Source organism: Syngnathus leptorhynchus, chromosome 5 (genome assembly GCF_054491065.1).
Source record: "Syngnathus leptorhynchus isolate UIUO chromosome 5, UIUO_Slep, whole genome shotgun sequence".
Classification (NCBI taxonomy): domain Eukaryota; kingdom Metazoa; phylum Chordata; class Actinopteri; order Syngnathiformes; family Syngnathidae; genus Syngnathus; species Syngnathus leptorhynchus.
Genome location: NC_141199.1, coordinates 4,367,430 through 4,393,800, shown reverse-complemented (window position 1 = coordinate 4,393,800; position 26,371 = coordinate 4,367,430). Strand labels below are relative to the sequence as shown.

The 26,371-nt window shown below is 42.7% G+C and overlaps 1 protein-coding gene and 1 pseudogene across 1 annotated transcript; both read right to left on the bottom strand.

Annotated features, from left to right (window-relative positions):
• Window positions 1-26,371, bottom strand: part of LOC147056276 (uncharacterized) — a 61,313-nt pseudogene that overhangs the window by 26,117 nt on the left and 8,825 nt on the right.
• On the bottom strand, window positions 24,369-25,627 carry LOC147056277 (uncharacterized). The gene is made up of 4 exons (XM_085913179.1): window positions 25,399-25,627; window positions 25,210-25,324; window positions 25,030-25,122; window positions 24,369-24,748 (listed from the first exon to the last, which is right to left on the bottom strand). The coding sequence occupies exons 1-4, from the start codon at window positions 25,469-25,471 to the stop codon at window positions 24,688-24,690; spliced, it is 342 nt and encodes a 113-aa protein (XP_085769305.1). The 5' UTR covers window positions 25,472-25,627; the 3' UTR covers window positions 24,369-24,687.

Sequence of the window (26,371 nt, the reverse complement as noted above, 5' to 3'; positions counted from 1 at the left end):
ATCCAGGCACCAAATCAGGCCTTCTCACAATTGTCATGACGCCCCCCTGAGGCTCTATTCCAGAAATTTTATGTTAAGCACAAAGCCAGATTGTCACTGTTGCATACACCTAGTGTATTCTTTACAAAATACCTTGGGTTGATTTCTGCCTTAATGAGAAAGTGTTTGGTTGCTGTGTTGTTGTGTGCTGTGTATTATGCATTGCTGTGTATCTGAATGCAAAGTGGAGCCACCAGAGTCCAAAGATTTTTGCAGCCCAAGAGCATATAAACTGGCTGGTAACACTACAACAATGTTTGGAGCAATATGCCAATTACACCAAATCCAACAACCAAAGGCTTGGAGGTCAAATTAGACTGCAAATCATCAGCAGCTGCAGAACCAGAACACTTGATCCAATGATCCAATGTCAGCATCACTGCGATAAACACAAAAGCTGAAACTGCAAGGTAAAAGCTACAGGTGCAAAACAAGTTGAAATAGGCCATGTGCATAGATAATTTAAGTTAAGTATTAAACTTTACCTATTTTGAAACGACTGTATAATATCTACCCAGCCTACCTTTGTGTGTTTGTACTGTTTTACAAGGCTTGCATGTTTGTGTATAAAAAGCATTGTAAAGGCTTAGACTCAGAGATAAAACCGTGCATCAGAAAATAAGATAGATTTCATGAAGTCCCTCCTCAGAAGCACAAGCAGCAACCTCCTTCTGGAAATCTGAAGTTGTGCACAATTTGTTTCAATAATAACACTGATAATTTTCTTTCTAAAGTGTGGTACGTAACTATGGCATCTGAAAAAAGGTGGTTTAAGGAGAGGATGGTGATTAATATATATATATATATATATATATATATATATATATATATATATATATATATATATATATATATATATATATATATATATATATATATATATATGTCAGTTTGTTCGTCCGTTTGTTTCTGTTCATATATTTATCTGCAGCTGTCAGGGTCCGGGAGGTTTTTCTCTTATCCACAGGGGGCAGATGTGAGCAGAGTGGCGGAGGACCCACAGGTGTGGCTGATCCCCACAGGTGTGGGTGATCAGGCTCGTTAGGGCAAGGCTTTTACATGTTGTGATCACCTCCGCGGTTGTGCCTCTACCTCCTTGAACTCGCTCCTAGTCCTCGCCTTGCTTGTCAACGCCACGTCTCCTGATCCTCCGGTCTGCCGTATGATCTCCGCCACAGGTACGTTGAATTCTCAAACCAAGTCTTGTGTATTCCAGCTCTTAGATTCGCTCCACGGACCATAGCCAAGATCCACCCCGTTCTGGCCGAACTCCACATGCTCCATCATTGCTGCTCCCGCTCCGTACTCCTGGCTCAGATCCTCCCGCTCTACCTCCACCGTATCCCCTCCAATAAATACTCCTCACTCATTCTGGACTTCCTAGTTGGTTTTCTGCATGTGGGTCAAAACAATCACTAAAACGATGACAGCAGCAGCATCATTTATTCATCATTTATTTGTTTCTTCATTCCTTTCTTCATCAGTCCGTTCATTCATTAATTCATTCATTTATGAATTCATTCAATTATTATGAATTATTTATTTTAGATGAGCACCAGTAATTTTGTGCGTCAGTATATAACATGACTTATTTGTGGACTTTTAAAATTGTCTGTATTGAGAGCAAGTTGAAACTGGGACAGTAGTCTACGATGAACACTAAGCAATTCCTACTCTGACAAGTATACGAGGAAGCAAACGCAGAACAAGTAAATAGGTGGGCAGCATTTATAAACATCACTCACTGGAGCTGAACAAAGAATAGGAATAATCAGCCTGCTGATTAGATAATGTCACTGGGCTGACTGAGTGAAAATGTATTGCGAGTCCAGGACCTTTATAAATTACTGCTAATCCTATTAATTGCACTTTAACTCTACCTGCTTGGGTAGTGTCTTTCCAGGATTGCTTTTCATGTACCGTAATTTTCTGACTATAAATCGCGTTTTTTTTCTTAGTTTCGGTTCGGGGGGCGACTTATACTCAGGAGCGACTTATGTGATTTTTTTTAAAAATTTTCAAAATTCAAAAATCCACGATGTAGTGAAACCGCGATAAACGAACCGCGATGTAGCAAGGGATTACTGTCATTTGAACTGCAAGTGACGTCACCCGTGCCGCGTGGCGGTTGTTTACGTAAAAGACAAAGGATTTGATCACGGGATGACGAAGATGATGAAGGTCCCCACGTACTACCGGCATCATTAGCGGCTTTGTTTGTAAGTGACATGGAGGATGAAGAGTTTGAAGGATTTAATGATTTGGAGTGACACAGCAGGTTTGAAAAACTATTATGGCTTTTACGCACGCCCAGTCCTTCTCGACAGGAGCTCTCTTTCACCTCCGTGGATGGAAGTCAGAGGCCGGCACTCGGCCGGGAGGCTGTCCGGGGACGGTGGATGGGGCTTGGACATGGCTTTTACGCACGCACGCTCCTATTCTATGGAGCTCTCTTCCACCTCCGTGGATGGAAGTCGGGGGCCGGCGCTCGGCTGCGTGGCTGTCCGGGGACGGTGGATGGGGCTCAGACATGGCTTTTACGCACGCCCGGTCATATTTATGGAGCTCTCTTCCACCTCCGTGGCTGAAAGTTTAGTAGTTGTTGGCTCGTTGAACGCTTGTTTCGTTAAATAAAGAGCCGTTTCCCAAACCTACGTCTTTCCTGGTACTTTGTTAACGCTACAATATTGTTATATACTAGATCTCTGCAGCGCACGCGCGGCGTTGTTGACAAAACGAACGAGGAATTTGATCGATGGATTTAATGATTTGGAGTGACACAGATGGTTTGATAATATTGTTTTAATATGATAGTTCTTTGAAATATACTTTATATATCGTTATATGGGTCTGTGGAATCATTAGAAATGCAACTTACAACGGGTCCGACGTTAGCATATGCGGCGCATACGCGGCATTGTTTACATAAAGCACGATCGATGGATTTAATGAATTGGAGTGACACAGATGGCTTGATAAACGTGTTATTTATGTAATACTTACTTGAATAACTCTGAATGTTATGTCAGGCTCGTTCTCAGCTCCTCGTTTGTGTATATCTCACGTTAGCATACCGTATCGTTTAGCCTGTTGTTTCTGGTTCATGTCTGTTTTTGGTGTTGGAATTGACAAATTCGCCCCAAAAGTGCGACTTATACTCCGGTACGACTTATATATGTTTTTTTCACTTTATTGTGCATTTTATGGCTGGTGCAATTTATACTCCGGAGTGACTTATAGTCCGAAAATTACGGTAATATGGACTGTCTACTTTGTTGCCTGTATGTGCTTATGATTGGTTGCATGTTGCACTCCGACCATGAGTAGTGAGTATGTTAGCTGCATCCCAATGAGTTTTAGCATATTCTACATCTATAGTCCTAAGGGCTCACTATTAATCCAGTAGCCAATTCATTACACACAACCATTCTGCTTGTTGTGAGAATCCAATTCCGTTGGAAAGGAATCTAGTTGGAAGGGGTCAAGTAATTGCCAGAAGGCAACGTGACCAAACACATACCAACTGTAAAGGGCACAAGTGAACTATGATTGTGGTAATTTGACTCAAGCAGCATGCAGTGTGAATGAGGGCATTGTATTTGAGAAGCATCTTCCTGACAGGACTCTCGTCTGAGCTATTGTATAGTAGTGCATGGTGGTGGGCAGCATCCAGTGGAGGAGCATCTCCAATTGGGCTTCTGGGAGTTTTCACCCAATTAAGGGTGTGGTTGGCATGTCAGTCAGAAGCAAGCTTCAGATAAAGTAAATACTGCTGTATGGGCAAAGAAAATCTATACTGAAGGTAGCCAGTCTGACATTGTTGCTTCTTTGATTGGAGCATGTCTTTGCTGCACAAATTACCAGCAGTAGATTGGTGTGCAGTATTTTAAGGTAGCGGAATCAAAAGTTCAATATTTGTGTAGCTCTGGAATATCTTATTCCACTTATCAAACATTATATTATAATAATATATATAATAATATTAAGCACGCCCGCGACCCCCGTGGGGACAAAGGGGTTCAGAAGATGGATGGATGAATATTATAATAGTGGTTATACACTACTGTTAAAAAATTTGGGGTCACTTAGAAATTTCCTTCTTCTGAAAATAAAATCGCTTTTTAAGGATAATGTTAAACTAATTAGGAATACACTCCATACACTGTTAATGTGGTAAATGACTAGTCTAACTGCAAACGTCTATTTTTTAATGCAATATCTACATAGGCACATTTCCAGCAACCATCCCTCCAGTGTTCTAATGGTCCATTGTGTTTGCTAATGGTGTTAGAAGGCTAATGGATGATTAGAAAACCCTTGTGCAATTATGTTAGTTTTCATGGAAAACACTAAACTTTCTGGGTGACTCCAAACTTTTCAATGTGAGTGTATATATTTTCATTCACTACAATTATTTTTCATCACTGTGAGACAAATGCTTTGCAAAGCTCTAAAGGTATAATTCATGGTAAATTTATAATGGATGTTGTATATTTGCAAGGTATCGATGTTTAATGATTTTGTATGCAAAACTGAACACAAAACGGCTACATTCACATTGCAGCTCAATTCCAATTTTATTGCAACCTGTATCTGATTTTTTTAAGTCTGAACGACTCAATTCCGATATTTTCAAGTCCAACCTGGGTCATTTGATTATGTGGTTCTAGATCGGATACATATCTGTTTTTTTGCAATGCGACCTCAGTCTGAATTGCCGGGTTGCTCATATCCAACCCAGACATCATCCTGCGGTCCGTACAGGCGGGCAGAAAGCCTGCTTAGGGTGGTTCACTGGTATTGTCCGTGAATCTGCAGTTAGTTTGAATCGCGGTATTGACTTCAATGTTAAGCCCACTTGAAACATAAAGCATAAAGTCGACATTTATGGTAACATAGACAGTTCATTTATCAAGCATCACAATGGCATGATGTCATCTTGCCTCATTTCCCCACCATACTCAAGTCTAGCTCTACCTCCTCCCAGTCGCTCCTCTGTGTATATTAAATATTAAAAGGATAAGTCTGTACACAGTGGAACACATTTACTTCTGTCAACACTACATTGTGAGTGACGTTATATGTATCTCCTTCTGCGCATGTAGGTCACATTAGGAAGATATATCTTCACATTTCAAACAGAGGGCGCACTTAACGCGTGAAAAAAAAACCAAATCTGATTCCACCCAAAAATTCCGAACTGAGCATTAAGACCTGCGGTGAGAACACAGCCTAAGCCCCTGTCACAAACTGATGTTAACATAATAGTTATCTCAAAATGCTAACCATAAATGTGCACCAGTGAATGGAAAACAGCAAAACAAATTGTTCGAGTGGTGCTCACTCTAACTGCTTTGCAAGAACCACACTGGAGACAGTTTGCAGTTACAATTTAAAAAATGTTAACCCTAACATAAATCACCGGCAAAAAAGTGTTCTATGACAGTTTAAAATGCTGGTAAAATGTCTGGAGACGTTTTTAGACAAGACTGAATATGTGCACCATCTCACGCTGCATAAGCTCCTATTTCACTGAGCAGCCAAAAATTTAAAAAATTTAAAAGTGTTTTTGAAGGCAGCGAATGTTGCATTCTCAACAGAGTTCATCAGGGTTTGTTCGATGTTGCAAATGTTCTGAAACCGACAAATGTTTACCAACAGTGGAGAAAATTTTGAACATGTTCATAATTGCCTTGCATCAATAAAAGTACAGATGAACGTCTGGTGACTGGTGAACATTTGCGCCCTTGAACAAACCCTGACCAATCCTGAGGGGAACGCAACATTTATTGTCTCTGAAAATACCGTACTCGCAATTGTTCACTCCTCACTGATTTTACTTTCTCGATCATTCAAACCCTCCCGTTCACAGTGGTTCCTCCCCACACTGTCTTTCTTTTGCCAACCGACTGGAACGTTCCCAGCAAATTTCAAGTTGCTCCTCTTCCTCTTGTCACTTGTTTTTTTTCTTTCTGCTTTGTCTAACTCTTCATTCCTCCCTAACTGCCTTCTGTTTTACCCACCTTCATAGGAGTCTCATTCCTGTATAACTTTCTATTCTTCTTGATCTCAGGGCTGTCTCTTCGATTATCCAGCAGAGTGCAGTGCCTGTAGCAAATATTCACAATGAAGTTGAATTCTGTCGGCTCTTTGGGCTCACATAAGGTCTGGTTGTAGTGCATCTTTCTTTTTTGATGAAAACGTCTGTTCTCTATATTCGCCTCAAGGGACCTAATAATCTATTTTTCAACCAAATAAATGAAGAATTCTGTCTATTTTTTAATATTAGTTTAATAATGAAGCTGTTGTTTGATATTTTGTTTGAACATTACAAAATTATCAGGTAGCGCACAGATGCAGTGTTGCCCAAATACATTTGATCTTAACCCAGAGATTGGTGTGTTTTCTTTTTGGTTTATTATTTTGTTATTCGTTGATTCCTTGTGTCTCTGTAGAGCTTCTCAAATGTCAATCAATAATTTAATGTGGTCCATCTGTCTTGTTCTCTTATTTCCAGCAAATCGCTGTTACAACTCGTCCCCGGTAGTTTTATTATGTGTATATGTTCCCATGGTTTCTGTTCGCGTCGCTCCTCCCCTTCTGTGTCACCTCACAATCTATGTAATCACAGTTACCTGCCTTTCGTTACCTGTCATGTATTTAAGTCCTGTCTGCCTCTCACTCCCATCGGATTGTTCTCGTCTCTGTTCTCGTCTCTCGTCTTTGTCTGTCAGTTCTGTTTCTGTTTGCCAGTGTTGTTTTGTTAGGCCATTATGTTAGTTTATCCATTTATCCATTATCCACTTCCCCCTCGTCTTCCCTTCCAACTGCCTTTCCCTCAATAAACCCTGGTCCAAGCTGCATTTGGTCGCCCAGCTCCACTCATTCCGTGACAGTCACGCGTCAATGCTTGTCGCGCTTGTGTCCACTGTCCACTATTAGTCTCACCTGTGTCGGTCATTTGTTGCATTATCAGCAGTGTGGCTTCTTAAATCCCCTCCACTCTACTATCTGCTCCTCCGTTAGCACATTTGATTGTCTAAATGTTCAGTGGGGAACATACCGTATTGGCCCGAATATTAGACGGTGTTTTTTGCATTGAAATATGACTGAAAAAGTGGGGGTTGTCGTACATTCGGGGTCTAGACATTATACCCATTCACAACGCTAGATACCTTTAAAGCGAATGCTGAACTTAACTCCCCAGGCCAAAGCAAAACCCTGTCACGAAGAAGAAAAAGAAAAATAGCAGTAGCACGAAGAAGAAAAATACAAAATTGTAGTAAGAAAGAAAAGAGAAGAAAATAAGAGAAGAGATAACAGAAAATGATGAAGAAACGTAGCGACAATCTGGAGAAAAGTGGGTTGAAGATCGGCCAGGTTAACCGGCAGCTGAGGAGAAGTTATGATGCAAACTTCAAGATGATGGCAGAGTCTTCAAACAATTGCAAAGCGGCTGTGTAATATGGTGTCACAGAGTGTAATGTACGGAGATGGAGAGCTCAAAAAGATCGCCTAAAAAAATGCTCACAATCAGAGAAAAGCTTTCTGTGGTCCTCGGAGCGGCCGCTTTCTAGAGTTCGACAGGAGGGTGTGCGCGTACGTGGACAGTGACACTGAGCACAGCGAGGCAGAGGATGTTTGTCACGAGTACGTAATGTTCTGACATGACAGATCTCGCAGTTTAGACCAGTTTGCATTATTTTATTGTAATGTTTTTCCTTATTCGGATTTGATTCAAGACTACAGTTAGATCTCACTTTGATGGTTAATGCAGTTGTTGCAATTTTGTTGTTTTATCACAGTAGATTGGTTTATTTACATTTCAAAAACCAGAAGCCATTTACAAATGTGATTGCACTTAAGCTTACATATTTAAATGTTCAGATATTAAGATGTAATAGACAGTTTTTGGATGATTTGAATGAGGCAAAATAACATGCTTTTTCTCTCAAATATATTGTTATAATCATTTGTTGTACTGAAATTATTTTCTCTATAAAAATTAAAATTGGTGTTCAAAAAGTCTTTTTTCAAACTTGAGTCTTGAAAAAGAGGGGGTCGTCTGATAATCAGGGTCGTCTTATATTCGGGTCAATACGGTACATCATGATTTTTAACACTGTTGGGGTTGACAAATTATTTTGATTGTATGATTATGTTGGAATGTTGACTAGAATCATTAACTTTGTTAAAACCTTCCACATTTCCTTGACTCGTTGAAACTTTCCACATTCAGTTGTTGAAACTTTCCAAATGACCTTGTAAAACAAAGAGCTAAGACCCTCTGCACTGATTAACCAGTTTGCAGAGGTGACCCCCGAAACCTGTTCACCCTCACCACCACAGTGCTTTCTCTCAATAAATATTCTCTATCAAACACCTGGACTCATTTTTAAAATGTGAGTCACCCGTCAAATAAAAAAAGTAAATCAATAAATAAAACTGCATAAAAAGAAGGAATAGCAAGAAAAACGATAGAACAAGCTAAGCTAACTCGTAGTTTATTGTGGTCATTTGAATCAGATGGCAGGATACAAAGCGACCACAACTAATTGCTGCTCCATTTGTCAAGTTTGGCAGAGAGAGATTCAGATCACTCTGCGATTATTTCCTCAGTTGTCTGCTGGATTTGGTCCACAATTTGGGAAGCGCGCTATCCGCACCTCACAGCAAAAGCCATCACCAATCACCTGTTATCCAATTCACTCACTGCGTGCTCGTTTTATTTCTTCAGTTTTAGGAAAAGACTAAAACACCGAAACAAAATTAGACTTACACAGATTGGTTGAGTTCATTCACAATTCTTCTCAAGAAAGCTCTGTTTTCAGGAAAAATACAATACAGCGCTGGGCCTTTTGTGTGACCATGCTCAAGAGCAGAAAGTCTCCTTTCAGAAAAGGCAACGTTCAAGGTTCTTTGGTCAGCTTATATTCAGTTGGACATGCCGGTCTGGGCCGAGTTTGATGGGTGATGAGTCCAGGGGGTTGGGGCAAGTTCTCAGGAGAGTTTGATTCCATGAGAGTGGGTGCTGGTTCGATGAGGGCTTGTTCGGTGAGGGGCTGCTGATTATGGGTGATTCGGTGTGTGCCTGTGTGTGTGTGTGTGTGGGGGGGGGGGGGTGACTTTGTGGGGGCTGTTGTTTTCCATCCCGTCTTTTGGCCTTGGCGATCACCTTTGGTCGGGTTCTTGGCTGTCTTTCTCCTGGCATTCTCCCTCTGGCACCTCTGCTGGTTTTATCTCCAAGTGACTTTCCTGAAAACATTTTCCTCCATTCTTGTGCATACACCCACTTCACCCACTGTCACACCTCGTCCATTCATCATCCTTCCAATTTTATATGGAATTATGTGAAGTTTTGGGTGTGACATCATCAATTTGTTAATTATGCCTGATTATGCAAAGTTCTTACTCATCGTTTACCATGCATTTGTTTGTTTGTTCTTTTGACACTCCATGTACTTGCTTACTTTGTCACATTCTTAGTTTAATCCTGCTTCCAACCATATGTTTTCATTGTGAGGAAAAACATTTCCTTCTGTCCAGAACATTCAGTAGTCATCAAAGGCTGGCAGTTAGCATGAGGCAAAATACGACGTCACATCGAGCATTAATCAAAACATAAGATATAATCAATTACTGAACATCTTAGATGCCTTTGGACGTGTCCGGGATTTAGAAAAATATCAGACATACATTAAACAGTTCCTTAAGGGTCATTAAGATATTCAGGCAATATGCCAAAAAACATTTGTTCTTTCAAAGTGCACAGAAATACACATCAAATGAAGTTATAAAAACCTTTGTAATTACCACATATCAAAAATGTATAGTTATGTCTTCTTTATTGATTTGGTGTGTAAATTATAATTATATGCTTAAGCTGTTTCATTTATTGATTTCACATGTGAATATACCGTATTCACGCATTTTGGGGGAAATTTATTCGACAAAATCCAACACCAAGAACAGACATGAACGAGCAACAACAGGCTAAACCAGGGGTGTCGAACTCAAATTCACAGTGGGCCAAAAGTTTAAATTGAACAAAGTCGCGGGCCAAGGTTGAACAAAGGAACCTTTTAATATGAAATCAAACAAGTTTTGATTTTACAATGAATATTGAACAAGCAAGGCTTATATAACTTAAAAGTACAGGCGTGCAAAATCAAGTTGATAATAACACTAATAATACTAATAATAACAATAATAGTCATAATAGTAATAATAATAATGATAATAATAATAATAATAATAATAATAAAACATATCAATGGCATATTCAATAAAATTTAAATAAAAATTTAATGCCTCCTTTCTGTTTGCAGCCTTCTGAGGTAGATGTCAAAATTAGCTTCTTACACAGGCTAAGGAATTTGAAAATAAAATAACATAACAACTATGAATAAATCAACCATTCAGGCCTTGGAGTAGCAAGAAAAGGTGCATAGAAAATTCCAGAAAAGACTTAAACTGGCGGTGATTGAGACCTTTGTGTTACTGTGGACATAACATCCTCCATCTTCAGCGCTTTACCACACAGGGATTCTTGATGTAAGATGCAGTGATAAACAGATAATTCACCTGCACAGTTCTCTTCGTGCAACTTTTCACAGATCTTGCCCACCAGTCCATTCCTTTTACCACTCATGGTTGGCGCACCATCAGTGGTTAATCCCACAAGTTTATTCCACGGAAGGTTTATTTCAGTAACACATTTTCAAACCTCCTCAAAGATTTCTTTCCCTGTGGTTGTGCCATGCATTGGTTTAAATCCCAAAAGCTCCTCCGTGACATACAGATTTGTGTCCACGCCGCGGACGAAGACAGTCAGCTGCGCAGTATCAGATGCGTCAGTGCTCTCATCCACAACAAGGGAAAAAGAAACAAAATCTTTTCCCTTCTCCATCAACTGGACATGCAGATTGGTGGCAAGCTCGCATGTGCGGTCAGCTATTGTGTTTCTGCTCAGGCTTACGTTTGCAAAGGCTTGGTTTTTCTCGGGGCACACTTGGTCACAAACCTTCATCATGCACTTTTTTACAAACTCTCCTTCATTAAAGGGTCGGGCTGATTTGGCGATTTCTTGTGCCACGATAAAACTTGCCTTTACAGCAGCCTCACTTTGTGTTGTGGCTTTTGTGAACATTTTCTGTTGTGAAATCAAACCTCTTTTCATCTCCTTAACTTTCTGGCTCCTTTGAGCCGTGTCCAGGTCCTTATATTTGTCCTGGTGTTTGGTTTCATAGTGTCGTCTAATATTGTGCTCCTTAGTTACTGACACGTTGGCTCCACAAACAAGACAAACAGGTCTGTCTTGTATACATATAAACAGATATTCTGTCTCCCACATGTCCAGAAAAGTTCTATTTTCTGCCTTTCTTTTCACCATTTGTTGGTAGGGTAACACAGTGTGGGGGAGAGGCACGAAGATGCGGGGTGTGCACATAGACTGTATTAAGAAATGGATGTAACATCCGTGACGTCACCCATTAGTTTGTGGACGGCTGCTCGAAAGCCAATAGTATCGAATCTAGGCAGCGCCATCTTGAAAATTTCAGGTGCATTCTGGGGAAAAATGAACACGGATTCTACTTATATGGGCATGAGGCGGAGTCATGAACGGACGTATGGGCGCCAAAGCAACAGCAGACCATTATGGGATTTGTAGTACAAGCGATGAATGCGGTGTTACAGCGCTGCCGCCGTATAATACCGGCGGGCCAGCTCTAATGTTAATTTGAAATTGCCTCGCGGGCCAGAGTTTGACACCTATGGGCTAAACGATAGGTATGCTAACGTGACATAAACACAAACAAAGAGCTGAGAACGGGCCTGACGTAACATTCAGAGTTATTCTAAGAGCTATTACATAAATAACACGTTTATAAAACCATCTGTGTCACTCCAATTCATTAAATCCATCGATCGTCCTTTATGTAAACAATGCCGCGTATGCGCCGCATATGTGCCGCTGACGTCGGACTCGTAAAATGCATTTCTTATTATTCCACAGACCCATATAACAATATATAAAGTATATTTCAAATAACAACAATATTATCAAACCATTTGTGTCACTCCAAATCATTAAATCCATCGATCAAATTCCTCGTCCTTTGTCAACAACGCCGCGCGTGCGCCCTGACGTCAGCCTCGTCGTTATTCCACAGATCTAGTATATAACTATATTGTGGCGTTAAAGTACAAGCAAAGACGTGGGTTTGGTAAATGGCTCTTTATTTTACAAAAGAAGAGTTCAACAAGGCAACAACTACTGAACTTCCAGCCACGGGGGTGAAAGAAAGCTCCGTAGAGCCTGACCAGGCGTGCGTAAAAGCCATGTCCGAGCCCCATCCACCGTCCCCGGACAGCCACCAGACCAAGCGGCGGCCCCGACTTCCATCCACGGAGGTGAAAGAGAGCTCCGTCGAGTAGGACCGGGCGTGCATAAAAGCCATAATAGTTTTTCAAACCTCTATGTCACTCCAAATCATTAAATCCTTCAAACTCTTTGTCCTCCGTGTCACTTACAAACAAAGCCGCGAATGATGCTGGTAGTATGTCGGGCCATTCATCATCTTCGTCATCCCGTGATCGAATCTTCTTTGTCCTTTATGTAAACAACCGCTGCGCACTGACGTCACTTGAAATTCAAATTACAGCAATCCCTTGCTACATCGCGGTTCATTTATCGCGGTTTCCGTTTTTTTTTTATTTTTTTTAATTTTTTTTTATTTTGAAAATTTGTGAAAAAATTCACATCTAAGTCACTCCTCAGTATAAGTTGCCCCCTCACCCAAACTAAGAAAAAAAACACGTCTTATAGTCCGAAAATTACGGTACTTGTCTGCTTATGTACTTTATTCAATGGTGTGAGCATATCTGTTTTTGTAGCTAGACAAGGCTTTTTGTTTTTCGACCTCATTCCTTCACTTCAATTCAATTTCATTTCACAATTTTGTTTGTCTTCTCTCTTGTATACATTTCAAATATGCATTGATGCAGGGATTGGACATTGAGGTAGTGGAGAACTACAATTTCCTGGGTGTTCGCCTTCACAACAAACTGGACTGGACTGATCACACCCACGCCCTGTACAAAAAGGGCCAGAGTCGCCTCCACCTGCTGAGGAGACTGAGGTCCTTCGGTGTGTGCGGGGCTCTCCTCCGGACCTCCTATGACTCTGTGGTGGCCTCAGCCATCCTCTATGCTGTGGTCTGCTGGGGTGGGGGCAGTACTGACCGGGACAGGGGGAGACTGAATAAGATGGTTAGTAGAGTGAGCTCTGTCCTGGGCTGTCCCCTGGACTCCATTGAGGTTGTGGGTGAGAGGAGGACGTTGATTAAGCTTAAATCCATCATGAACAACACCTCTCACCCCCTCCATGAGATTGTGCAGTCCCTGAGCAGCTCCTTTAGCGACAGACTTTTGCACCCTCGGTGTAGGAAGGAACAGTTCCGCAGGTCCTTCATTCCCTCTGCTGTCAGACTTTACAACATGCGTGGCACCTGATAAAATTAATGTGTTTCATCTCTACTAGCGGCTCTTGTGTTTGTCCTTGTCTGTTATTTGCCCTTTTTTTTAATTTTGGCACTTGTTTTATTCTTGCACTCGTATTATTCTTGCACTCATATGCGCTGCTGTGACAAGTGAATTTCCCTGCTGTGGGATGAATAAAGTTCTATCATCATCGTCATTGCAAATATGCAGTTACTTACTAAAAAAAATATACATCACAAATTTGGCAAGTTACTCACTGTGAGATGGTGAGATGGCCTTCCATTTAATTTTCCACCCGAAGTACATTGGTCACACTGACTCAACTTGCGAAAGCTCTCTTACAAGTCCTGGTAGGGTATCACACGGTCTCAAAATAGACAATTCTTTCCAAAATTTGACACCTGTCCAATACATGTTCACCGAATGGCCCATGTCTGTGCCTGACAGCCATTAACACACCTTGGGTTGTTGAATAATTAACAATCTGGTGTGAAATGACATTTTACAGATATGAACAAATGGGGTGCTGTCCCCTTTTCTGTTTCCCAGACCGATCTCACTAAACTGTTTAAGCTGTGGGGTTAGTTCAATACACATTCAATGGGAGTGTGAAAAGGTTAATGAATTCAACACTGAAATCATGACTCCCCCTACAGTGACCAAAGCAAGACATGGTGGGTGCAAAAAGCTTCAACAGAATGCTGATCAGGGCACAGTTGTGAAGGAGTATGTCACTGCCCCCTGAAGGTGCAAACTAGCATACACATACACCATGGTCACTAACATCCATCCTTCTATTATTTGAACATGTCTTGCAAACTTTGGGTGATGTAATTTATATTGTTCTCATCTTCCTATTGTTAGGATACGGATTTTAGCTATTGATCTGACTCCAAATTACGATCAACACTTAACACAAGTTTCTATGTCCTAATCCACACACTGGCGCACCTAACAATTTTGCGAGTTCGTTCTGTCAAAGAGAAGACCAGTAGATCAATCAGACCAAATTTACCAAATGTTTATTCCTAACAAAGCGCACTAATACAGGCCTGGGTCCCGGGTCCCTCACACTAAAACTCGTGCGTTTTTGTGACCACCAAAAGACGACACATTCTTCCGGGTTGCCCAGTTTTAAAGAAACACAATATGAATATTAAAGCATGCAAAATATTGTGTGATGATTGGTCGATGGTCATCTCCTCCTCGTCGAGGTGTCATCACTGTGGTCAGGGGGTTGGTTGTTTTCCTCTCGAAGCCCAACCACCTGGACGTGGTATTGTTCTTTGTTCTCGTTCCTCACCGACCTCGAGGTGTTATCGTCCGGTACTCCCTTCGTTCCGTACCGTCCCGTACTCCCTTCCTGGGCCTGTTCCATAACTCTTAGAAGAAAACAAGTTCATGCAGTGTGCCTGCACATTCCTCACCCCCCACCAATCCACACAAGCACTCCAATACTAGATATTATATTGATATGATTATGTTTCACACAACCTTAAAAAATATGTTTGCTAACCGCTGAAAGCACATTTCCCTTTACTATTTATTATGATTTGAATATTTAATGCACCTGTTTTAAGATTTTTTTCAAAGATACTTAATATCAGTTTGACAATGGGAGATGTGATTTGAAAAAAAGGGTGAGTTTAGGTGATTTCATCATTTAGTTATTTCAGCTTGACACAATACAACGCAACTATTCAAAAAAGTAAAATTGGCCAATTTAAAGATTGAATAATAACCTTTCTAAAAATCATGTGTTTCCCGTAGGGCTGGGCTTTAGGGTTAGACCAGGGAACACCAACCTTTCTTAAACCGAGGGCTAATTCCTGGGCACTGATTAAGGCAAAGGGCTACCAGTTTGACACACACTTCTGAAATAGCCAATTTGCTCAATTTAGCTTTAACTATGTGTTATTATTAATAATTAATGGTATTTAGCTATGTTAAGACACTGATCATGTTAATGATTTCTCATGATAAATATAAATAATGATAACAAGATAGGAAATATATTAATATCAATATGCAATACTAATCAATAGCGAATAAATAAAAAGATAAATAAATTGTCATTTCCAGTTCTCATGTAAGTGTGATTTAAACAAGAATAGCAAAAATAAAATAAAATAAAAAGATGCAGCTCACTGATAAGTGCCGCTATTTTCAGATAACTTTAGAACAGCCCTGCGGGCGACTCATGTGGTCCTCACAGGCGACCTGGTGCCCACGGGCACCGTGTTGGTGACCCCTGGGTTAGACAAAACAATAATTGCGATAACAACAACAAAAAATCATTGAGAAGCATTGGAATAGGCTAACATTATGGTTCACAATTCCCCTCGACAAACCTTTGATGAACATAACATGCTAATGTGAGACTTAAACAACTTGCCATCAAAATTCTGTTGGGGCATAATAAATAGCTCGTAAATAATAGCTCCCTGGAGCGTATGCTTAAAAAAAAAAAAAATGCTGACAATGCATGTAAGTTCTACTTTTAATAACAGTTTCTTTTTAGACCCTTGGTATGTATATATATTTACACAGGTTTAAGGTTCCCCTAATCGTTTTTTTTTTAATCCTACAAGAGAAAAATGAATAATGGATTTTTTTTTCATAGGATAGCAACAATATGATCATCTTCATCTTCACCTTCATCTTCTTCCGCTTATCCGGGGTCGGGTCGCGGGGGCAGCAGCTTTAGGAGGGACTCCCAGACCTCCCTCCCTCTCCCCAGCCACTTCCTACAGCTCATCCCGGGGGATCCCAAGGCGTTCCCAGGCCAGCCAAGAGATGTAGTCTCTCCAGCGCGTCCTGGGTCGTCCCCGGGGTCTCCTACCGGTGGGACATGCCCGGAACACCTCCCCGGGGAGACGTCCAGGAGGCATCCTGATAAGATGCCCGAGCCACCTCATCTGGCTCCTCTCAACATGGAGGAGCACCGGCTCTACTCCGAGTCTCTCCCGGATGACCGAGCTTCTCACCCTATCTCTAAGGGAGAGCCCGGACATCCTGCGGAGGAAACTCATTTCAGCCGCTTGTATCCTGGACCTCATTCTTTCGGTCACGACCCATAGCTCGTGACCATAGGTGAGGGTAGGAGCGTAGATCGACCGGTAAATCGAGAGCTTTGCCATTTGGCTCAGCTCTCTCTTCACCACGACGGACCGGTACAGAGTCCGCATTACTGCCGACGCTGCACCGATCCGCCTGTCGATCTCACGCTCCATCCTGCCCTCACTCGTGAACAAGACCCCAAGATACTTGAACTCCTCCACTTGGGGCAGGATCTCATCCCCGATCCGGAGAGGGTATTCCACCCTTTTCCGACCGAGGACCATGGACTCGGATTTGGAGGTGCTGACCCTCATCCCGACCGCTTCACACTCGGCTGCGAACGGCTCCAGTGAGAGCTGGAGATCACGGACTGAAGAAGCCAACAGCACCACGTCATCTGCAAAAAGCAGAGACGCGATGCTGAGGTCCCCAAACCGGACCCCCTCAACGCCTCGGCTGCGCCTAGTAATTCTGTCCATAAAAATTATGAACAGAATCAGGGACAAAGGGCAGCCTTGGCGGAGTCCAACCCTCACTGGGAACGAATCCGACTTACTGCCGGAAATGCGGACCAAACTCTGGCATCGGTGATACAGGGACCGAACCGCCCTTATCAGTTGGCTCGGCACCCCGTACTCCCGAAGCACCCTCCAGAGAACCTCCCGAGGGACACGGTCGAACGCCTTCTCCAAATCCACAAAGCAGATGTGGACTGGTTGGGCGAACTCCCATGCACCCTCGAGGATCCTGCCGAGGGTGTAGAGCTGGTCCACTGTTCCACGGCCAGGACGAAAGCCACACTGCTCCTCCTGAATCCGAGGTTCGACCTCCCGACGGATCCTCCTCTCCAGCACCCCTGAATAGACCTTACCAGGGAGGCTGAGGAGTGTGATTCCCCTGTAATTGGAACACACCCTCCGGTCCCCCTTCTTAAAGAGGGGAACCACCACCCCAGTCTGCCAATCCAGAGGCACCGTCCCCGATGTCCACGCAATGCTGTAGAGGCGTGTCAGCCAAGACAGCCCCACAACATCCAGAGCCTTTAAGAACTCCAGGCGGATCTCATCCACCCCCGGGGCCTTGCCACCAATTAGTTTTTTAACTACCTCAGTGACTTCGACCTCCGAGATTGGAGAGTCCGCCTCAGAGTCCCCAGGCCCTGCTTCCACAAAGGAAGGCGTGTTGGTGGAATTGAGGAGGTCTTCGAAGTATTCCCCCCACCGACTCACGACATCCCGAGTCGAGGTCAGCAGCACACCATCTCCACTGTAAACAGTGTTGACCGTGCACTGCCTTCCCCTCCTGAGACGCCGGATGGTGGACCAGAATTTCCTCGAAGCCGTCCGGAAGTCATTCTCCATGGCCTCGCCAAACTCCTCCCACGCCCGAGTTTTTGCCTCAGCAACCACCGAAGCCGCGTTCCGCTTGGCCATCCGGTACCTGTCAGCTGCCTCCGGAGTCCCGCAGGCCAAAAAGACCCTATAGGACTCCTTCTTCAGCTTGACGGCATCCCTTACCGCCGGTGTCCACCAGCGGGTTCGGGGATTGCCGCCACGACAGGCACCAACAACCTTACGGCCACAGCTCCGGTCGGCTGCCTCAACAATGGAGGCGCGGAACAAGGTCCACTCGGACTCAATGTCCCTCGCCTCCCCCGGGACGTGGGAAAAGCTCTGCCGGAGGTGGGAGTTGAAGCTCTTCCTGACAGGGGATTCTGCCAGACGTTCCCAGCAGACCCTCACAGAGCGTTTGGGTCTGCCCGGTCGGACCGGCATCTTCCCCCAGCATCGGAGCCAACCCACCACCAGGTGGTGATCAGTTGACAGCTCCGCCCCTCTCTTTACCCGAGTGTCCAAAACATGCGGCCGCAAATCCAATGACACGACTACAAGGTCGATCAACGAACTGCGGCCCAGGGTGTCCTGGTGCCAAGTGCACACATGGACACCCTTATGCTTGAACATGGTGTTCATTATAGAAAATCTGTGTCGAGCACAGAAGTCCAATAATAGAACACCGCTCGGGTTCAGATCGGGGGGGCCGTTCCTCCCAATCACGCCCTTCCAGGTCTCACTGTCATTGCCCACGTGAGCATTGAAGTCACCCAGTAGAACGATGGAGTCCCCAGAAGGAGCGCTCTCCAGCACTTCCTCCAGGGATTCTAAGAAGGGTGGGTACTCGCTTACCGGGGTGAACCCCAATGTGCAGGCGCCCAGCCAGGGGCCAATAAGTATGCCAACACCTGCTCGACGCCTCTCACCGTGGGCAACTCCAGAGTGGAAGAGAGTCCAGCCCCTCTCGAGAGGGCTTGTACCAGAGCCCAAACTATGCGTGGAGGCAAGTCCGACTACGTCTAGTCGGAACCTTTCTGCCTCACACACCAGGTCGGGCTCCTTTCCAGCCAGAGAGGTGACATTCCATGTCCCTAGAGCCAGCCTCTGCAGCCGGGGATCAGACCGCCAAGGTCCCCGCCTTTGGCCGCCGCCCAGCTCACTATGCACCCGACCCCTTTGGCCCCTCCTATAGGCGGTGAGCCCATTGGAAGGGGGACCCACGTCTTCTTTTCGGGCTATGCCCGACCGGACCCCATGAGCGAAGGCCCGGCCACCAGGCGCTTGCCTTCGAGCCCCACCTCCAGGCCTGGCTCCAGAGAGGGGCCCCGGTGACCCGCGTCCGGGCGAGGGAAAACGAAATCCATATATCTTTTTCATCATAAGGGGTCTTCTGAGCCGTGCTTTGTCTGGCCCCTCACCTAGGACCCTTTTGCCATGGGTGACCCTACCAGGGGCATGAAGCCCCAGACAACATGGCTCCTAGGATCATAAGGGCACGCAAACCCCTCCACCACGATAAGGTGACGACTCACGGAGGGGAATATGATCATCTATTATGTGTTTATATAACGAGTCGGGAAACAATATGCGACCTCTGGAAACAATATATATTTATGATTTATTTTCCTGGAGATTTATTTGTTTTACAACCAGAAAATGTTGCTGCTTCTTCTTCTAAGCTGCTGTAACAACAGTGGCCGAAGAGGCTTATATACTGTGCATATGTCCATCCAAAGAAAATCTTTATCTGTTCCATATGTGATTTCTTATTGGAATTCTTTGTCAATGGTACCGACTGTGGGGGAAAAAAAAGTATGGCTAATTCTTAACAAATTTCTTGGACAACTTTACATGGATTGTAACCTGGGAAAAGGTCCCATTGTGTTATTTTAGAAGGCAAAGAAAAGATGATGCATTTTTCATTGAGTAGCATAGCCCATGTGATCTACATCCAATATCGAAAAGGGTTCCAGATTTGAGTAAATTTGCCCCAATTACCAACTTTAGAAAACACCTTATTTATGTAAGTTAAAGTAAATAGACATCAATGTATTAAACAACAAATTAGCTTTGATTACCGTAATTTTTGGACTATAAATCGCTCCGGAGTATAAGTCGCACCAGCCATAAAATGCACAATAAAGTGAAAAAAAAAACATATATAAGTCGCACCGGAGTATAAGTCGCACTTTTGGGGCAAATGTATTTGTCAAAATCCAACACCAAAAACAAAACAGGCTAAACGATACGATATGCTAACGTGACATATACCCAAACGAGGAGCTGAGAACGGGCCTGACGTAACATTCAGAGTTATTCAAGTAACTATTACATAAATAACACATTTATCAAACCATCTGTGACACTCCAATTCATTAAATCCATCGATCGTGCTTTATGTAAACAATGCCGCGTATGCGCCGCATATGCTCACGTCGGACCCTTTGTAAGTTGCATTTCTAATTATTCCACAGACCCATATAACGATACATAAAGTATATTTCAAATAACTATCATATTAAAACAATATTATCAAACCATCTGTCACTGCAAATCATTAAATCCATCGATCAAATTCCTCCTCCTTCATGTCAACGCCGCGCACGCGCTCCGCACAGATTTAGTATATAACTATATTGTAGCGTTAACAAAGTACCAGGAAAGACGTGGGTTTGGTAAATGGCTCTTTATTTAACAAAACAAGAGTTCAACGAGCCAACAACTACTGAACTTCCAGCCACGGAGGTGAAAGAAAGCTCTGTAGAATATGACCGGGCGTGCGTAAAAGCCATGTTCGAGCCCCATCCACCGTCCCCGGACAGCCACCCAGCCAAGGGCCGGCCCCCGACTTCCATCCACGGAGGTGAAAGAGAGCTCCCGTCGAGAAGGATCTGGCGTGCGTAAAAGCCATAATAGTTTTTCAAACCTTCTGTGTCACTCCAAATCATTAAATCCTTCAAACTCTTCGTCCTCCGTGTCACTTACAAACAAAGCCGCTAATGATGCCGGTAGTATGTGGGGCCCTTCATCATCTTCGTCATCCCGTGATCGAATCCTTTGTCCTTTATGTAATCAACCGCTGATGATGTTGCTACATCGGGGTTCATTTTTCGCGGTTTCACTACATCGCGGATTTTTGAATGTTGAAAATTTGTGAAAAAAAATCACATATATGTCGCTCCTGAGTATAAGTCGGCCCCCCCTCCCCCCACCCAAACTATGACAAAAAACGTGACTTATAGTCCGAAAATTACGGTATAAGGAATTGTCTTTTGACAAAAAGAATAAAATACATTTATTTGTGAATTGGTTTGAAGTAAATAAGTTAGTAAAAGTAACTAAATTGGCTCCATTTAGTAGAAAGTAACTTAGAAACCCTCCAAATTTACCATAGCATAACCTATATTTTTTCTTGGCCATCATTTAACAAAGAAATCCCCCCCCCCCAAAAAAAAAAAACAAAGAAAACGTTGCAGTCATGTTCACATGACGTCCAGTAGGTAGCAGCCTCTCTAAAGGAATATACATTACAGCATTCACAGCTCAGAAGACAGTAACGTTCCCATGTACTTTTCCATGCAGATGACGTGACGTTTAACACAAAAGTTCCACAGTCGAACATAAATCAGAAAATAAATAGTAGGATTCCAGTTCATTTGCTGTGCTCTGGTGTTTAGCTAGTGAATAGAGGAATAGATAGCAAATAGAGGCATAATAGAGGCAGTTAAAATGAATACGGAATGGATTATGTCATCACCAGCCATTACTCTCATGTTTGCAACTTAAGAAACTGCAGACTTAGATATGGTCTCACCAATTTAATGAGGTTTCCAAAGAACATAAGAAGGTGGATATTCCATAGCCAAAAACATTCGCACTGTTCCTGTCTTAATCACCACAATTAAGCCCTTTCTGGTTGGCTGGTTGCAGCGCCATTGGAACCCATCATCTGCCCAGGGGACACTGACAGACTCCCCTTTGGCATGTATGGTCAATCAGAATCCCAGGATTGGTGTAATGGCCTGTGCTTCCCTCTTGGATAGGAACGTCCGTCCTCACTGTGCTTGTACATTAACACCAGGACACTGTACACTTGACTAACTTCCTCACGTATTGTTGTTAGTTTCCTACCATGTCTCTGTTGTGACACACGCTAATGGAATTTAGTTGCTTGACATTTGGCCACTCTAACTTGCTATACACAACTTTTGTGACTTAACTTTCTGGACTGACAGCTTCTGTGGGTGTTTATCAATCCAATCCCATGTAACACCGATTGCACAGCTTGGCTCATGGACATCCCTGTGATAAATAAATGTGATTTGGCTAGACATGCACTATCAACCAGCTTGTCGACTTCAGGTTTGCAAACCTAACCCACCTCAGAACTACCTATTTCCCCACCCTAATACTTGAATTAGCGGGTCTTAAACTTGGCAGCCGAAATATAACAGAAAGTTGTCATCTTATCAGAAATCTTAAACCTTACAGGCTTTTTTTAGTCAACTTGAAAGTATCTACACTCTCTGGCTGTGCAGATTAAGTGAGTGTCGATAGATTAAATTTACTTTATTTAGTTGAATTATTTGGTACAGCGGTGACATTTTACATTTTACATTAACAGTCATATTATGATTTGTTGGAGCTTTTCTATCTTACAGCTTTATTTGAGCTTTTCTATCTACCAACTACCTGTTTATTATCGTGGCATAATATAAAATATACCGTCTGCTTGAAGTTTACTGCAAGTCAACTACCTGCAAGCAGAGTGTGCGATATTTCCCCGTGTTCTTTCTGATTGGCAGGACAAGGCCAGCAGAAAGGAAACCAAAACAATGATTAAAAAAAAGGTTGGACTGATGATCTTATTCAACAAATCAAAACAAACTGTGGTAGCTTATGAGCATCATCAGATTTTGAGTAGCGATAATTTGCCATTGTTTGCTGCCTTGACATGTTTTCAGTGGTTTGCTCTGCCCACAGTGCAGATTCGTATTCGTAAAAATAAAATGCTAGGAGGGCAGCACGGAGCTGTACTGGTTAGCACATTCGCCTCACAGTGCGGAGTTTGTGGGTTTGATTCCTCCTTCAGCCATACCTGCAATAGTAGACAAAATATAGTCTTGTCTAGAAAATACTCTTATACTTAATTACAATTTATTTATTAAGGGTATCCCCATTGAGATGCAGCATCTCGTTTTCAAGAGGGACCCAAGATATACCTCAAATTCATTTTTTTATTCTGTGTAAAATCTGCATGCAGCTGTTTCCAACCTTGATATTATCCTTCCACCAGGAGGAAGTGGGCAAATACTGAAATTATTTTATGTCTTCTATCTTATCCCTGATTGGTGGAATTGGTGGTACAGTGGAGCCTTGCTTTTCGAACGTCCCGGTTCTCGAACAAATCGGTCTTCGAACAAAAAAATTCGAGATTTTCTTTCTTCGGATGACGGACGAAATTCGGTTGTCGAACCACGCGAGATGAGCCGATAGGACCCGCATGCCAACTAACTGACTCCGTTCATTATTACATTCTCGTTACTCTGAGGATTGCATCCACTCTAATCATGCCTCCAAAGGAAGCAAGTGGGAGCAGTAAAGCCATCCTAAAACACAAAGACGCTCCTAAAGCAATGCGACGGTGAGCGCCCGGCGCGCTGCGGTTGCGTGATCGGACCAAATTAAGCTCCCTGCGCACTGAGGTCCACTTAAATTTTGGAAAGTACATCAGGACTTTAGAAATATTTTCTAAATTTCAGCGACCCGCTCTGTCACAATAATGCGACCAGCGCGGTGCAGTTGCGCGGTCGACGACGTGCTACGGTTGCGCGTTCGGCGGTGCGCTGGAGTTGCACAATCGGACAAAAATCCGCAAATGAAAAAATGCTTAAAAAAGGCGTTTTTTTTGTTTTTTTTTTTCCTTGGAACGGATTACGTATTTTTCTATTTGTAATGGGAAAACACGATTCTGAATTCGAACGATTCACTTCTCGAACAGCCTTCTGGAACGGATTGTGGTTGAAAACCGAGGCTCCACTGTATTACAATTCTCATGTTAAAAGCATACCCGGTCTCTCCTAAGTCTTATTTCTGTCAACAGTCTGATGAGATGCTTCAGAAATATGTCTCGTCCAGCTTGCAGCTACAAAAAGATTTTCTCCAGAGCATCTTTAAACTGCACCTATGCAAGTTGGCCTCCCACTGAAGAGAAAGCATTCTTCTATTTGAACAATAATTTATACAAAGTCATTTCAACATCTTCAAGTGCCAGATGTGCCTACAGAATAATTATTATTTATATTATTTAGCAAGAGCGCTGTTGAGCCACAGGAGTCATTAGGATAGTTAAAATATGCCAGATGAATACAGATTCGTCATAGTCCTTAATTTACACTCTCACAGAGGATTTATCTCAGAGTGGAATATACATAGTTTTATCCAAATCAATTTTATTCAGTTTTTGACAATAAGGAAATAACATTTATACAAAAATAAATAAACTCCGATAAATAATATACATTAAAATGTGATTAGATATCAACAGTGGACTTTACACAGACTTGCAATTATAAAACCTAAACATATTTGTGCATATACCGTCGGATTTTACATTGCATTGTATCCCCGCCCTGTCTCTTTTTTCCAAACTCTTTTCTCAACATTCTTGGGCTTGTATGCCGTTGCCTTCACACATGAATTCAGGAACTCTGGTGCAGTTCCTTTCTTGAAGATCTGCTGCACATTACATTCACTCTGCTTTTCTTTTCCTTTCCATGCACTCCATCTTCCGGTTCTCAGCTTTGTTTATCCTTGAAAAAATGATGGGGGAATGTTGGGTATTGGCCAAAGTCCTAATACAAAACATCTGGAGCCGTTTAGTGTGCCTTTGTTTTCCCAGCTCCTTGTTAAAGCTGCGTGTGTGTGTGCGTGCGTGCCTGTGTGTGGGTGTGTGTGCATGCTGTTTCTGGAAGATTCTTTTGGGATCTCAGATGCATTTTATGTTTCAGAGGCTCAGATGATGTCATGTGTGGAATGTGTATCTATCAAAAAGTTAACACTAAAGTTCGCGTTACTATGTGTATGATCTTACCTGTCCCAGCACCTATAAAAAGCTCTGGCCAGCTTTCTGTCTGTGTTTAAGCAAACTCTTTCAGTGGCATTGTCTGGCCTGATCATAGTGACACTGAAAAAAAAAAAACACAAATTAAAACTGGAGTCAAAGTCAGCACAGCACAACAAACGAGAGAACGAGCTTCATAGATTCACTTACATCAGTTCTGTTTTATCACATCCGGGTCTCTTTTCAAGAACTTGAAAATCAGACATATTGCCTTTGATGAATTTGATTGTGTTGTGACATGAGCAACGACCAGAAAAGTTGTGAGCTGAAATGAAGATTTGGACTACATTAGGAAAAAACAAAAACAATATCCGATCTTATTTTCACACTTGAACTCACCTCGATAGGGATGTATGCAAAATCCAGCCACAACAACCAGCAGGAGTGCAAAGCTGTTGACAGCCAAAGCCATGTTTCTTTATCAATATCCTCACAAGAGCTCAACTTGTCAAGAAAGGACTGGGAGGCTTCTGACAATCTCCTCCTGTTTTATACTGAGCAGTGAGTGTTTTTTTTTCCCGGAGCCCATGCTTTTTTCCATCAAGCCGAACCTAAAACATGCACTGGAATTTCCACACTGCCCATGGAGACACACACTGGAATATGGCCAGCAAGAAGCGAAAGTGAGCTGTCAGATGAAGTGGAGCAATGGTTTCTGGCAAAAAAAAAAAAAAAGTTTCACAAGTTTTGTTAGGGTTTATGAACTATCTTGATCGTATGATTATGTTGGGATGTAGACTAGAATGATGAACTTTGTTTTAACCTTTCCTTGACTCTGAAAAGTTTAACCATTCAGTTGTTGCCACTTTCCAAATGGTGTGTTGTTTAGTTAGTCATCTGGAAGGCTCCACTAGGTTTTATTTCCACGACCTCGTAAAACAATAAACTGGGACCCTCTGAAGTGGTTAACCATTTGCTGAGGTGACCACCACACATGTAAATTGTCACCCCCACCTTGGCCACCACACATGTAAATTGTCACCCCCACCTTGGCCACTCTCACCCCCACCCTTCTTCTCTCAATAAATACCCTCTTGCATGAATGCAATGGCAGACTTTGTTCGGACATTGCTGTATCTACAGTAACGAACAAATTCTCCACTTGCAAGTGTTCAAAGGGCATACTGTCTCCCGTGTGGTTCTTGCAAAATAAGTTAGAGTCAGAACATCCCTAACAAGTTTCCTTTTCATTTCTAGTCAAATGCAACTTACAATAAAAAGGGAAAAAATGATGACGTCCTAGATATCAAGCTAAAACACATTGGTTTTGTTCCAATTCAAAGTATTTTGACATATGAAAATAACTTAGCAA